The 14038-nt window shown below is 41.8% G+C and overlaps 1 protein-coding gene across 1 annotated transcript; it reads left to right on the top strand.

Moving 5' to 3' along the window:
- The first annotated feature begins 10482 nt into the window (after positions 1-10482).
- Positions 10483-13137, top strand: pmp22a (peripheral myelin protein 22a). The gene is made up of 5 exons (XM_034712317.1): positions 10483-10646; positions 11310-11401; positions 11577-11670; positions 11782-11922; positions 12050-13137. Exons 2-5 carry the CDS (start codon positions 11324-11326, stop codon positions 12205-12207), a joined length of 471 nt encoding a protein of 156 aa, XP_034568208.1. The 5' UTR covers positions 10483-10646; positions 11310-11323; the 3' UTR covers positions 12208-13137.
- Positions 13138-14038: the final 901 nt, after the last annotated feature.

Genomic DNA, 14038 nt, shown 5'->3' on the forward strand with positions numbered 1-14038 from the left:
TCTTTCTGGGTGGATTTAGGCTTGAAATTGAAATGAGTCTGCTATGTTTATTTTAAACATAAACACTCGACTGTAACACTGTGCATGTTATGTACAGGCGTGTCTGCCTGTGAGCTCTGCAGCTGAGCAAGAGGCCATCTCCTGGCTTTCCTGTATCAGACAATTGCCTTTTGGCGGTGTAGCTAGCATGGCAAAGCCTAGCTAAGGCCCACTACAACCTCTCCATCTGTGGCTGTTTACTGTGATTGACAGCTCACTGGGAAGAGGCAGGGAAAGTTGTACCATATTCTTCACTTGCAGCGCTGCCTCATTCACACTACTAACTCCAGAGAAAAAGGGAAAAAATGTCATGTGACATTGAAAACCTCAAACATTAAAGGGGGGGTGGGCATGTGTATGGATGTGTATGTGTGTTCAGGAATGAAGAGTGCTTACGTGGGTGTTGACAGACTTGGTGGTAAGAGTGAGGTTGGACAAAATGTGAATCAGAGCAAGAGGGAACGAATAGAGGAGGAATGGTTAAGTAATCATCCAATCCTTTTTTCCCTCCCACTATTCTCCTGCTGTAGCTCCAGCTGTGCTGCTTCTGCTGCTGCTTTGGGTTCCGCAGAGTGTTGGAGGGGGAGTGTGCAGGGTGGAGGCAGGGTGAGGTCACCGTGGAGTTGGCCCTGGGATGGGAGGAGACAGGAGAGACACTCGGCCCACTGTCACAGCTCTATCTATTCATTCTTAATCTTCTTGCTAACTGAGGCCTTCATCTGCAACATATGGTGTGTTTAAAGTATTGCGGCACACACGCTACATCTGGAAACGCCACACAGAGCAACCATTTTGACCGCTATCAAACACTGACCCCCCTCTTTCACACATGTTCCCATGCACACACAGACGCACAGAGTGAGAGTGATTCACCCACACAGCCGTAGGCACATTTAGAGACCTCTGTGTGAGTGCCGGGCACTGCGTGCTTGGGATGCTTTGGGTGTGACCGGGGTGGCCTGCGATGTGTGCTTGAATAAGTGTGTGTGTTTGTGTGTTATGGTCAATCCAGCTCCCTGTCGTCTGCAGGCCGTCCCACAAATCTTAAGACTAGCCAGACGGAGACTCAGGCAGACACCACACAAACACTAACACACACAGACACGCATGAACGAAAGGCTACTCAATGGAAAGAACTGCTGATAGGATTTGGAATTTCCTGGTCACCAGCAGTTTCATTTGAAATAAAGGACTGGTCATCTTGTGGCACTTTCAATCTCACACTTTGCATCATGGTTACAAATATAAGAACTGGCTCAATAAGGAAACTGAAAGAGAGAGCATTAGCTACCTGTTATGAGTCATAGAGGTATTTAGATACAGCTGTGAGAAGTGAAACAGTGTCACCGCAGAGTTTCTAATTTTCCATGAACTTTCCAGTCATCCATTGTGCAACGATTACACTGTTGTTTGTCTGGTGATTCTCAGGGACTCAGCCAGCTCCACCTACTCCCTCCTCCCACAACCATGTGTGTAGTTTTTTTTTTTTTTTTTTACAGACTGGAGATCTACAAACCCAACCGTGACCTCAGAGAATCAAAACATTCCCTTGGAAAAACCCCCACATCCCCAAAGTAGCATTTTGGGCTGTCAGCTGGGTCGTGATTGTATGTGCATTATCTCCAAGAGTCTGTGGCTTTAAATATGCAACTGCTTCCATGGGCATGCATCTCTGTGTGTTGTAGTCAAAACATGTTTGTGCTTGCGGTATTTATAATATACATTAGTTATTAAGCACAAGTAGGGGAACTTATATCTTGCAGGAGCTGGGACTTTTAACAACACTAAAGTTAAAGTGCAGGCCCTGCTGTAATAAGAGCCCAGGTAATGTTTTGGAAGGGTAACTTTAAAATGGAAAATATAAAAAACAGCCCTCTGTTTCAATTAAGTCTTTCCATCCCATCCCCCTCCTGCCTCTGAAAAAGTGGAATAGTTCAATCCAAGCTGCCATTCTATATTTTCTTCTCTTGTTCAGCACTTGCCGACACCATAAGGGCAATAAGGAGGTTTAATGTAATTTGTCTGCTTGCACTTGCTGAAAGAAAGTATTTGGTCATGATGTATGACTAAGGCTTTGTGTAAGTCAAACTTTCCTCTACAGTTTTGATTCAAAATATCAAAAGAGAAAACACTGCGGTTGAAACAATGAAAATGTATAGGTATTGTTCTCTGTCTTTGGAGCTCTGCTGTTGTTTCTGACCACACCCAACATTTCATTTGTCATGAAAGAGTGAAATTCATCACACAAGGGATCCAAGTGCAACACATGTTTTGTTACACTCATATGGGTGGGGGAACAGGCTAAGGTCTCATCTGGAATGCATAAAGCATAACAATACATCCCAACATCTCTCGTCACTCCGGATCCAGAGCGAGGCCAGGCTTGGATAGGAGTGGGTGGGAATCTGCAATGTCTTAAATCCTGCTGGAGTAGTATAGCCATATAATGGAGTCTGTAGGATCAAGCTGTTCTTCCAGTGCCTGCCTTTGTATATGGGAGGAATTTGCCCTGTTGTGGGAGGACATTTTTTCAGTTTGCTTTGGTTAAAGTGATAATCCACAGATCTATGTGAGAGATTCCGGACACAGCTTTCATGATAAGCCATGACTGCTGTTTTGTTTTTGCTATGCATTTTATCCTCAGATCAAAACAATGTGGGCCTTACTGTCATATGTTTGTCCTTATATATCCTTTGATGAAGTTTCCATTTATATGCAAGAGGCCATTCAGTTTGCTCACAGTTATGAAGTTGTTGCTGTTTGCAATAGCCAGCCCATTGTTTTTCCATTCATTTATTTAATCATGTTTTCAGCTCAAATCAGTCCTTGTGAAGCTTAAAAGCTTTTGTTAAAACTGAATTACTTTGCTTTCAGAACTTGACTGACATTTTTCATGATTATGAAATTACAATGGGTGAATGGAAAGGGATGGGAAGAATACTCAAAATATTCTACTCAAGTCAAAGTACAGCTTCCGTGATGAACTTTTACTCAGTAGAAGTGTAAATACCAGTCTGTAAGTCTACTCATGTAAAAGTTATTGGTACTTAAAGTAAATGTTCTTACCTACTGTTCCCCTGGGAGTTGCAGAGATGAAAATGGAGACGTGATCCCAAGCGCTCTTGTGTACGAATGCCAAGTATAACCAATAGGTTGTTGTCACTAAACGATTCAATGATAGCTGATGGGAATGACTTAAGCTTTGCACCTATTTAACATATATCTTTCTATTTATGATAATATGTTCAATAGTTGTTCAGACACTTCTCATTTAGGAGAAGTTGGAGCAAATGATGGAGCAACCTGTGAGCCTAAACCCTCAGGAAGACATTATTGGATCAGCTCTTAAAACGAATCCATATTTATAAAGGTAAGACCATTTGGTTAATCTGTGTCCAACAGGAAGATATGACTCTGTAGTTTGTGACTTCAAAATACTATAACATAGCAGATAACTCATCAGATTACTTCTAAGAAAAACCCAACACACAATAAGAAAATAAAGCACACAAAAGAGCAAATTATTTCTCAAACTCCTGGAAATAGGTAGATGAGAAAATCACAAAAAACATAAAATTACACTTGTTGAAATGTAGAGATATCAAGACTGTGGGGGAACCTCACCACCTCAGCACCCCTGTGTGGGATTTTTGAGCAGTTGAGGGCTGTGCCTGACACAGATGAAGCAAACTGTGAACCTAAATCCTCAGGCAGAGGTTCTTGGGTGGGCTGTTCTATAAAATCTACTTCAATCAAGGAAAGAAAAGTAGGTGGATCTCTGTCTGTTGGGAAGGTTGATTTAGGGTGGGGCTTACACTCTACTACTGTTTTGGGGTTTCACCAGGTGTGATAGTTCCAACTTCATGATAAGTTACATTTTAATTTTACACCTACCTCTCAGTTCTTGTAAAGTCCTCTGTAAAGTACCGCTTGTTAGAACATTTTGGTTTGGGAAAAAGGATACTCTGTGGGAGGAGGGGAAGCAGAGATATTTATCAGCTGTTGTGTGTCAGCAACGTGTTCTCTACAATAGATAACATCTATTAAAAATGTATGACAATCAGTACTCCCGATTTTGTCTTTTATGAGTAGAGATAAATCATCTACACAATAACAGAGTACAGCGAAATCCACGTGTTGTAGCTGCTGATTTCCTCACACTTTGTCACTGCTGTAATTTTACACTGTAGATTAATTATCACCTTATCATAATGTTTTATCAAATAAGACAAACTTTTAAGTTGCTGTTAGTCATTTATTGGGAATTTATGGCAGTTATTTTCAGCCATTAGCCTGTTTAGAGGAAATCTGGCATGAAAGGCAGCACTTAAACTAAACCTAGTAAGAAAAGACCTCTTCACTGGCCAAATGGAGTAAAAACTTGATTTCTGCAACACTAGTGTAGTTAGTTCGAGCATTAACCTCTACAAGTGAAGGTGAGCCTTGTGAAGGCATGTGCCTATCAAACAATAACTAGTTTTTGCACATGATTTTACTGCAGACCTTGGACCCTAACTTAAGACACAACTTATTCAGAGCTGGTCTAACAGGCCACTTGACACTGTGACAGCTGTGCAGAGCACAGTAACTACTTAGTACTTCCAATGACAAAGGCATTTAGGTTTTTTGACTTTTATCAATGTATGTATCTTTATCTTTCAATATCTGATTAGATCAGATATTGAAAGATATCTAATGCCCTTAAAGTTATTAATGTTTTATGTTTAAGTGTGATAAGCATGTCAAATTGCTCCATGTATGAACGTTGTTATATAAACCAACTGGCCTTGACAAAAAACTTTCAGGTTTTTAATCTGCTGGTGGTGCAAAAGGAGAGCCAATAAACATTAAGGTTCCTATTCCCTTGTAGGTTGATCCTTCTACTTATTTAAAACTGAGAAACATTTCATGAGAAAATGATCACAATCTATTGCTTTAAGACCAAGGAGATACACATTACAACAAGTGTTTTGGTAGATTTAGGGGTTAAGGAATGGTTGTGAGAACTATAAAAACTTTGAATTGAAAATGTTTTAGAGTTTTCACATTCTGCATGTTAAAGTTTAAACCGTGCTGGTGTGACTCGCCGTGTCTGCCAGATCTGATCCATCAATCCTCCCCTCATCCTCCACTTCTCCACTGAGAGGAGCAGGAGCCATCAGTGGGCTCTGTTTAGATCTCATGTGAGTGGCTGCTCTGGGCTGCGGTCCAGGCCGATGTCGACAGATGAGCGCACACAACACACATTCTCCGCACCAAGCCAGGCTTTACGGCATAGCCACAGTTTCCTTTGCCAGGCCACGGTTACAGTCATCATGCCAGCCATCACATATGTGTGCGTATCACCACATTTCCCAAAGACAACAAGTTTGACCAGCAGCTATCTTCTTATCCTAATGCTGACAGGAAAGCAAAACACTGTGTTTATTATGGATTCCATTATCAAGTTGGTTTCATGTATCAGCAGCCAGATGACTCATAACTCCAGCAGCGAGCTTGATGAAAAAGATAAAGCTTGTTCAGCGGCAAGCCTATGCTTTTTTTCTTTTTCTTTTTAGCCTCTTTTTCTTTGGCTTAGCTAGCCTCATGCTAGCTTCCCTTAAGCTAAAATCTGTTGACTCACCTCTTAGAGTTTTACATAAATGAGACAATAGTTTTGTTCTTGGACTTTGTCTGAAAATCTGCTAATGACCACAGAGTAACAGAGCTGCTCTCACGTGTGCTAATCATGTTTCTGCAACTCAATTTGGCACATTACTTAGCCCAACACTAGTTGTTTGCCTAGCATGACCTTTAGCCCCAGAGGCAGCAATTATAAAAATTCACAACAAACAAATGCTGCATGATTTGAGTCAGAGAAAATCATCTCTTTTTTCTTTGGGTGGAACACATTTACAAAAGCTGCAATGTGCTGGTACACTTTGGGAAAGAATATACCCACTGGCTAACACCCTCCTTTAGCCTACATAAAGTGTGAATTGGCAGGCTATTAAAGAAGCAAGCACTGTTGGCTGTCAAAGGAGCACAGATACACTGCTCCCAACTGTTAGCACACTCAGCAGGAATAAGGAAATCACTGATAACAAGTAGATAAGAGTCATTTTCTTCTTTTGGAGTTAAAGAGGGTTTAGCTGCAAATCTCAAAGCAAACAAATCATATAAACACAAGTGTTTACTTAGACACATTTGATTGCAATTTACAAAAGAAAACTAGCGAAGAGTGCAATCAGTGCAGCCAAGACATCTACCAGTGGATAACAGGCCATAAGATCTGTGCAGAAATGAGTGCAAGAAGATTCAAATTGAATTCTTATCCTTTTATTGCTTCATTCCAAACCCCTGAGGCCAGTATAACTCAGATTCACAGCAACAGTTTGTATGCTAGTCGTGCCTGTTGGGATGTGTGTGCGGATGACATCGACTCCAACAGGAAGCCAGGGGCTAATGATTAGCATATGTTTGGGATCACTTGGGTGCCACAATCTGGAGTTCTTCATGCCATATGTCACTGATTTATTTGGTTGTTGTTGCTTCACAGGGAGGGACAGGCCCGTTTTTTTGAAAGAAGCCCATTCCCCTCTATAACATCTTGGCCTGCTTTATCTGATTTAGCTTCCAGCCAATGGAGATCTTTGGCTTGGTCATGGTCCATTTTGGTGCTTCAGGGTTTAAAATGGGAGAGGTGAGATGGGGCATGCATGGCACAGATGCTATAATGTGATCCTGCTTCACACTCACACACAGGCCTGCGTGTAATAGCGCAGACTTTAGACAGTGCAGGCACTAAACCATTGAGCTGCAGAAGTTTTTTTTCCACAACCACAGGTTTTGTTTGTTTTGGTGTGAAAGCATCAGTAAACCTGCATTTCCATGGTCCATGTCAACATGCATTCAAGCATCAGTGTCATTGTGCATGAACACTTCAACACATTCATGTCACATCTGCAATCCTTTAACCAGGTTCTATCCAGCTCCTCCTGCATGCTCCGTGGGATGTTATCTGATAGTCACTAAGTGGCGAAACACAAACATTTAGGAGCAGCAAAGCGAGGCCAGTCCGGGCTTGAGGATCAGGCAACATAAGGAAAGAGCCATGCACATCCTGGAAAGCTGAGAATGCATCTGCAAGAGGAATGTCGCTGTCTCTGGTTTCAAAGTGAACTGGAGAGATGCTTTAGAACTTCAGTACAAACTAACCGAAGCTGTACAGAATCATGAAGTTCTGTGAGCAGCTGGGTTTGGATTCCATAGTTTTCCAGCTGTGTTGAGTCAGAGATGCCTGGTGAGATGACCAAGGACTGTATTGTGGACAGGCGTTGTCAGCTACTCCTAATGACATTTGACCAAACTTACTTCATAGTCTTAGAGTTTCCTCTTGTTTTGGCCTGAACTTCCATAAGGTGAAGGCGTACTGATGCGTTCCATCATTCCTTTATATTCCCTTAAGTAAAATATGACTGTCCAGCTGTCCTACTAAGATGTCCTCCAGACAGCCAGGCCAGGATCAAATCCAGTCCCATTTTTGCTATTGGTGGAGTCCAAAAAGAGTCATCCTGCAGGTGGAGCCCAGTGAAGGATCTGTGCTTGAACAGAGGCTGACTCATTTAGTCAGAAAAGAGAGAACAGTTCCAGTAACCCACCTCGACTTTCACACAAGTCTTGACTTGACTTTTGTTCTGAAGATGTGATTATTTTGATAAACACAAGCGTGTCATAATCTCTGTGATGGCAAAAAGGAAAACCGAAAGTAAGGACTCACCTTGACTCAGAGCTGTTACAGTTAAACCCAATCTAGCCAACTCATTGTGGTTAGAAATTCAGATGTAAATCTTTATGTCAGTATGAACTCAGTGGTAAAACTGCCTTATTATCAGAGCGATAGTACTGCTTGAATATAAGGATGTATTCTCAAACTTGATTTATCCACACACAATACAGACAGTCTCTTGGATTTTCTATCAAAAACATCTTTTCTCAGTGTCCCATTCTTGTGTTTCAAATTTGTACATTCATTAAATGCAGCAGTGAAATCACTGTGACGCCTCTGTGGTTTTCTTTTAGGTCAGCTGTTTTGCTCGAGGTTGGATTGCTCAAACAGCACTGAGGCTCTGCTGCACAGCTCTGCAAAGTTCATTCAGGGAAACAGAAAACACGCCAGTTAACATCCACAAACTTTGCTAAGTCTACCAAACAACCAGCTCTCTAAAATAGCTCACCTGTGTGCTGGTGAATCCCTCACTGAGGTGGGGTGTGTCGGTTTTAAGTTTCAGCCACAGCCTCAACACAATGACCGTGTCTTCGGTTACTGCAGCTCCTGCCTGTTTGCTTTGTCATTCCTCTTTTTCTCAAAGAAGAGGGGCAGCTGTGTGTGCGATAGTTTGATGAAGGTTTTGGATGGTTTGCTGTGTTATCGGCCATGGAAGAACGATCATATCCGTTCAGAGATACAGTTGAGCTATCGTCGGAACAGAAAGTAATCAGTCAAAGATGTTGGCACTAATATGCATGTGGGGATAATGACGGAAAGCATGTATGTCACAGAATCCTCACAATACGTTTTTTTTTTGCTTCATACTGAAATAGTTAACTTAAATCTTCAAACAAAAACTGAATAAAATATTCATTAAGAACACAGCATGTGCATATTTTTACAATAACTATTAAATATCTGACTAATGTATGATGATATGTTGAGAGCATCCTCACAGCTTGTTAAATTAAATATACTCGTAACAAAGTCAGGGTGGGGCACTGTGGATCACATTGCATTGATGCTTCATTTCCTGAGGAATGTGTGACAGATGATGTTATGGGAGTTAACAACAACAGCAAATGCAGTGTAGCTATACAAATTTAAGTTTTCCTTATGCTTGTTTCTGTTCTTGATGTTGTACTTCACATAAATAAAAAGATTCTTGCTCTTTTGCTTGATGTATATAACTTTGTGTGTGTGTGTGTGTGTGTGTGTGTGTGTGTGTGTGTGTGTGTGTGTGTGTGTGTGTGAGAGAGAGAGAGAGAGTCCTCACAGGAGTGATACACCACCTGGGCATTTCTAGTCTCCACACACACCTGCTCCAGCTGGGCAGCTGGGGTTTTCTGCTGCTTCTGTTGCTGCTGGCACTGCCTTCCACCTGACCACTGCACAAATTACATCTTCATAAACAGCAACACGTCCAGCTGAGTGGTCGGCTGATTGTCAAAGAGCTCTCTCTCTCTCTCTCTCTCTCTCTCTCTCTCTCTCTCTCTCTCCCTCTTTCTCTGCCTCTGTCTCCCCCAGCTGTACCAAGACTCAGGGCACTGCCTCTTCTCGGCATCCCACAATGGGCCTGGGCAGCAGCTCACAGTTCTCTCTACTGCGTGTTTACAAACAGAGACCACAGGAATCCACCTGATGAGCCAAAAAAAAACTGCAAGGAAGAAGAGTAGAGAGAAAGAGAGAGAGAGTAAGAGAGAGAGACACAAGCTGTGTTTTGCGATTGCTGCAGCTGATCACATTCATGTCTGGACTCTAAACAGCAAATGTGTGCTAGTGCTTTTGTCACTGTTGTCTTTTGCATCCTGGTTTGCTTTACAACTTTGTCACTTGCAAGGAAATGGCCTGAGACCACAGTGTAATGAGGGATGCAGAGCCACGGCGGCTGGCTGCGGCGGACAGTCTCTGTTGTCACTCATCCTTAAATCGTGTGTGCATGGAGATCCAAGCGGTTCCATCAGTTTAGCATGACGGAAACATTGCGCCCTGTCAACTCCCTTTGGCACCAGACAAATTCGCCCATCTCTATGCAGACTCAGGAGTAAACAGGAGGCCTACTTCACACACTCATAGGCATTCTGGGCATACCGCGGGGCCTCCAGAGGGCTGGGCTACACATACACACACTCTCACACTCCCTATCTGGACATGTGTTGAGCACGTTCAGCTAGTCAGTGAGGGTCAGTAGGCAATGCAGCCACCTTTAACCATCTGGAACAAGGTAAAGAGCCTGTTAGGTGTGGCTTGCAAAGACATAAAACATTCACAACTGTATGGGTTGAAATGTAGACACATTGATAGGATCCAGTATTGTCCTTTAAATATGTAAGGTTTTACAACAACATCACAGCAAGTCTGCTGAATGCAAAGATAACACCTAAGCATATAGTTTCTGAGTATCAAAGAAGCATCAAAAATCATTCACTGGAATGTCACTGCTTATGTGAGAATGATGTTTAATTTTGGAGTCACTGCTGTTTTAAGGCATAAAAGCAGAGACATGTCACACAAAAGCTTACATTTCGCGGTTTGCAACATAATACCATAGGATACTCCATGCAATCCTGTGGCCTTTACTACAATCCAGATGATAGGCTTCCTTGGGAGGAAGAAGGAGAGGTTGGGAGGTGGTGGGGGGAGTTTTTGGAGCGGGCCTCTGGTGACGTGCAGGGCCTGCAGGGCGGTGTTCTCAGGCGGAGAAAGAGACTGACTGGGGTGTGTGAGCCACATCTGGAATAGTAGCTACAGAGGACGAGTCGCGAGGAGCAGAAAGTCGCTGAAACTTTCTCCAAACTCTTCACTTGAGCACTCCCTTTCCACGGAATCAAACCTCCCGCTTGCTTCGCCCTCCTTCGTAAGTTGGACTTCTGTTTGGATCTTTTACAAACTGAATTTTCATTGACTTCACCACTGGACTTTAAACATGACTTTGGATTTACTTACAAGGCGGACAAATACACCTCTTTCTTTTGTATTCTTGACTGGCTCGCTCTTTTTATCGCTTTTTTCAGGTTTCGTTTACTCACACTAGATAATAAAAGGGTAGATGTTGAGGCGCACGCATGGCGGTACTACGCTGGAATGTTTTTCCTGCAGATGGCTTGAGTTTGTTTTCCAGCAGCAGGCATTGATTTGTCGTGAATCTTTCAGTCTCATATCGACCAACAGTTGCCTTTCTCCGGGGCTTTTATTTTGCAAACACCCATTGCTGAAATTCATGTGTTGTAAATAAGAAATTCACTTTTAAATGGATCAAAAGTTCATGTAATCGATTTATTTCAGTCCCTGTAGCCTTACTTTAAACCAAACATTAACTTATTCAGCCCCATAAGGAATAAATTATAGTTCCTCTCTTCTTTCCTTTCTACGTTTGAAATGTAAGGGGATACTTTCATACAGAGGTAAACATTGCGGTTAGTGCAGAAGTGAGGACATGGTGCCATCTAGCGTTTAGATGATGAGCGCATATGGTGGGATTGTAGCTTCATGTGGACTCATTTTTTTTCTGTCTCGCTAGATCTACTTGAGAAAATGCTGCTCATCCTGCTCGGTGTGCTGCTAATGCACCTTATCATCCTCATTCTTCTCATTGTGTCCACAGCTGCCAGTGTAAGTAGTCCTGTTGCATTTATCACTAATATCATAAATAAGAAAAAGAGCAATAAGGCACAAGTCAGTTGTGGGAATAAAAAAATGCAGATTTTATTCCATGAGTATGAACATTTTTGGTTTGACTTGGATGCTGCTGTGTGATTCTAAGCTTCTGTGTTGTTGTGTTTACTAGGCCTGGACTGTAGGTGGGGATAGGAGCTCAGATCTGTGGTACAATTGCATGACAAATAATGGAGGCTACCACTGCAAGCCTGCAAGCAATGAAGGTAGGTCAGCACAACTAGAAAAATACACAAAGTGGTGAAACCTGTCGTGTTTTAAGGAAGTTCTGAAGGTTTTTGAAACTTTGAAACTAAACTTTTCTGTGTGTCTCCCAGACTGGATCCAGGCGGTGCAAGCCCTCATGGTCCTATCCGTGCTCTTCTGCTTCTTCTCCCTCATTGCGTTTGTGTATCAGCTGTTCAGACTGGTGAAGGGCGGACGCTTCTTCTTCACAGCCATCTTCCAGATCTTGGCGAGTGAGTATGACTTCATCACACGATGGGTCACACCCCTGAGCAGATGAGGGTGGAGCTGCTGTGAGATCATCTGCTTCAAATTCCTTCAGATTCTCCTCATCTTTCCTCTCGTGATATTTCTTATTAGGTGTGTTCGTGATGTGCGGGGCGATCATCTACACTGTGATGTGTCCAGATGACGGATCCGGTGCACAGTTTGGCTACGCCTATGTTCTGGCCTGGGTGGCTTTCCCTCTCTGTCTCATCAGTGGCCTCATTTATATCGTGCTGAGGAAGAAAGAATGAGAAGATGGAGCAGAGGAGAGAAGAGAAGGGGGAAGTTATGAGTACCCCTTTCAACAACATCGCACTGTGCCTACTGCCCACAGACCAAAGACTGACATCATCAAAACAACAAAAGTGCATGTGTCACTAACAGCTGTAAACACAGGATGCAGAAGTTTATCACTGCTGAGGATTCTTTCTTAAGCTGTTTTTTATGTTTTATCTTTTATGTTCCCAACACATGCTGAAACATATCACAGCTGCCTGCTTTGTGAACTAACCAAAAGCCAAAGAGTGTAACAGTGACTTCAATGTGTTTTGAAATGCGTTGGTGACATGTGACTTTTGTTGCTCTCCTGACTTCCACAAATCCATCACGTGTGATAACAAAGACGAGTAATCCTGCCATGTTTTCAGTACAAAGATGTACATAGTGTCTGTGGTTTTTAGACATATTTATAACATTTTACATACATTTGTACATAGTGTTGTCAAGTTAACATTGTCATGCTCATTTACGTGATAGAGTCTGTGTCTCTCAAAAATCATGCAGCTGTGCCAAAGAAATGTCGCTTCAACTGCCAGAGTATCAAGCTTTTTTCTTTAAATGTCTTTTTTGTGTGTCTGATGCTTCGAACCATGTGCCTTACTAAGAATACCGTTTTGAAGGAAATGAGAACATCTTTAGAAATTAAAAAGATAATAACAGAAGATTTGTTAATGGACTCATGAAGTTTTTTCTTTTTCTCATGAATACTCTTTGTACTTGATAAGCCAAATATTTTGAATTTTGTAATCTAGTTTTGAAAATGGTGCTTTTTTATCTACTATTCTTGAAGTGTATAGCCTACTCTGTGTTGCGAGTGTGTCATGCTCTGTTATTAATTTGCTTTGTACAAACCCGAGTTTGCATTTTTGTCAGTATTCTTCTAAATAAACCCTTAAAAATGACCACTTGTTTTGAGTCAACTGTATGCATAATTTAAAGAAAATGGTTAAATAAACTGTCAATATGGTCTACAAAAAAGGGTTCACACTGCACAGTGAGATTATTTCATTATATTTCTTGTTCCTTGAACTTTTAAAGCTAATTATGATGCATTAACTAGGGAGGACAACATTGTGAACCTTAATCAGACTCTGCTCCTTGTAGTAGCTTAATTACACCACCTGGGGGAGCTGTGACACACCAAACTGCGGGACCATGTTGGCAAAATGTCTTGGCATCACATAGTCACGTTTGAAGATATGCTGAAGATAAATGCATCTGAATGGATTAGAAATGGTGTCTTACTGAGGACAAAAATACAACTAAAACAAAGATTATGAGAAATAAACAAAAGTAGTGCAATGTCTTCAGCAGTGACTCTAAATACAACTACTTTTCATTCTGAATTCTGATTGTGCAGCTTTTGTGATTTTTACAATAGATTCCCCAGTATTCAAGCTGTTAACACACAAACTTTGAAAATAGCAACAGCACCACCTGGCTGCACTTCAAGGACATGCACACAAAGTGCTGGAAACTTGGCCCCATGCACAGACAGTATTCCAGAGAAACAACATAAATCAAAGAAAACAGTTCAATGTGGTTCAGAAAAAATGCTTCAACAGCATCTCTGAGAGGAAAAGTAAAAACTTATTTTAAAAAGCTTCTGCAGAGCAGCACCCTGAAGCTTCACATACAAAAAACATTGATTTGCCTATGTAACTGTTATTGCTGCTGTCCATTACAGTCTTTAAATTTTAAACGTCCAGTGCACTGTTGATTATGCAGGCCATACATATGCAGCAGTTTTACTGCAGCGTTAATTTTGAATGAGCTCAACACCAGCACAGTTACATCATAATA

The sequence above is a fragment of the Notolabrus celidotus genome, chromosome 20 (assembly GCF_009762535.1).
Source record: "Notolabrus celidotus isolate fNotCel1 chromosome 20, fNotCel1.pri, whole genome shotgun sequence".
NCBI lineage: Eukaryota > Metazoa > Chordata > Actinopteri > Labriformes > Labridae > Notolabrus > Notolabrus celidotus.